The following is a 1593-nucleotide window of genomic DNA, read 5'->3' as shown; positions in this document are numbered from 1 at the left end:
TTGGTGCCATCCCGTGGACGCCCCGCACAGCGCTCGCTTCGGCCTGGGCTCCGGCCGCATCTTCCTGGACGACGTGCAGTGCCGTGGGGATGAACCCTCCCTGCAGATGTGCCGGCACAACGGCTGGGGCGTGCACAACTGTGGGCACATGGAGGATGCCGGTGTCGTCTGTGCAGGTGAGTGGCCAGCAGACACCAAAGGCCCTTGTGTGCACCATTCTAAGAGGGTTCCGGGTCTGTCCTCCGGGAACGACCGAGCTGAGCTCCCCTGGTACAGCCAGGGCTGAGCTGAGGCTGGGGTCTTCTGCCGCCTTGGGCTGAAGTTGATGTCATGCACAAACCCCGTTTTTGCTCAGAGATGGAACAGCAGGCTCCCCACACCTCCTGCTCTTGGCGTCCAGTGAGGGGCAAAGGGCAAGATTGAGGGAGGATGGGGCAGGACTGGGAGCAAGTCAGGCTGCAGTCAGGTTGAGAAAGTAGTAGGAAAGAGCTCCACCCTCTCCTGGCATTAGTTCTCCAGCTCTGCTTTTCATTTCCATTGCCATTGAACTCATCACGTCCCTAACAGAGACATCCAGCCCTCTGGAAATGATCACCACACAGCCATCCCCTGCCACACCCAAGGTGTCCACCCCAGCACTGGCAACCACCACAGAGACAATGGCTACCACAGCAAAGAGCAGCACACCAGGTAACCCCGTCCGCTCTCACTCACTGCTCTCCCTATTGCTCCTGATCTCCTTCCTCTCCCAGAGCTGATTGCACTGCATGGAGTCTCCCAGCCCTGGGCCTCACCAGTCAGGCCACCACAAACTAAAGTGAGGGTGCAAACAGAGCATGGGGAAGAGCTGGCAAATGGGGCAGCTGTGCTTTGAGTCCAGGAGCTCTGCAGCCAGTGCTGGCTCAATGAAACTCTTTGCAGAGGGATTGCCTCTCACTGCAACCAGCAGCAACATGTTCTTTCTGCCTTAAGTGCCTCAATTCCTGCATGGCTACTACCAGAACGATTTGCTAGACATGCTCTGGCAATGGGGATGTGGCTGCAGGAAAGAAAGCTACTGCCTTAAATAGTTTGAAATTCAGGAGAGGTCTCTGTATGCACAGGGCTCCTGTGTGAAACAGAGAAGTCAAGATGCTCATTTCAGAGGAGTGAAAGAACTCTGCAGGATGTCATAGGAGTCATAGGACAGGGGCTCCTAGAAAATGGGCTACTCTGAGCTGCATGACATGTGCCAACTCTCTTTGGAACCTTTGGCATTGACACCAAATTCTTCCTTGCATCCATAGCTCCAGTGCCCACCAGAGCCAGGCCATATTCCACAGGTAAGTCCAGCCCCCAGCCCCATCGCTGGCCTTGCAGCAGCCACGCAGGCTCCCTGTTGCAGTGGCCCCTGTGGGGACAGCAGAGTGCCGGGCTGGAGTGAGCTCGTCCTTGTGCCTTGTGCCGTGTGCCAGGGGCCAGCGTGCGGCTGTCGGGCGGCAGGAACGGCTGCGAGGGCCGCGTGGAGCTGTACGACGGCAGCACGTGGGGGACGGTGTGTGACGACCAGTGGGACCTGCAGGATGCCCAGGTGGGGTGCCGGCAGCGGGGGTG

At 58.3% G+C, this 1593-nt stretch overlaps 1 protein-coding gene across 1 annotated transcript in view; it reads left to right on the top strand.

The window, feature by feature from the left end:
• The window catches only part of DMBT1 (deleted in malignant brain tumors 1), a 45439-nt gene that overhangs the window by 28664 nt on the left and 15182 nt on the right, over window positions 1-1593 (top strand). Inside the window, 4 exon segments of the mRNA XM_017742917.1 lie at window positions 4-176; window positions 568-690; window positions 1287-1322; window positions 1455-1589. Of these exon segments, the coding sequence (XP_017598406.1) occupies window positions 4-176; window positions 568-690; window positions 1287-1322; window positions 1455-1589 (467 nt within the window).

The sequence above is a fragment of the Corvus brachyrhynchos genome, unplaced genomic scaffold (assembly GCF_000691975.1).
Source record: "Corvus brachyrhynchos isolate BGI_N302 unplaced genomic scaffold, ASM69197v1 scaffold499, whole genome shotgun sequence".
NCBI classification, from domain to species: domain Eukaryota; kingdom Metazoa; phylum Chordata; class Aves; order Passeriformes; family Corvidae; genus Corvus; species Corvus brachyrhynchos.
This window is presented reverse-complemented; position numbering and strand designations above follow the sequence as displayed.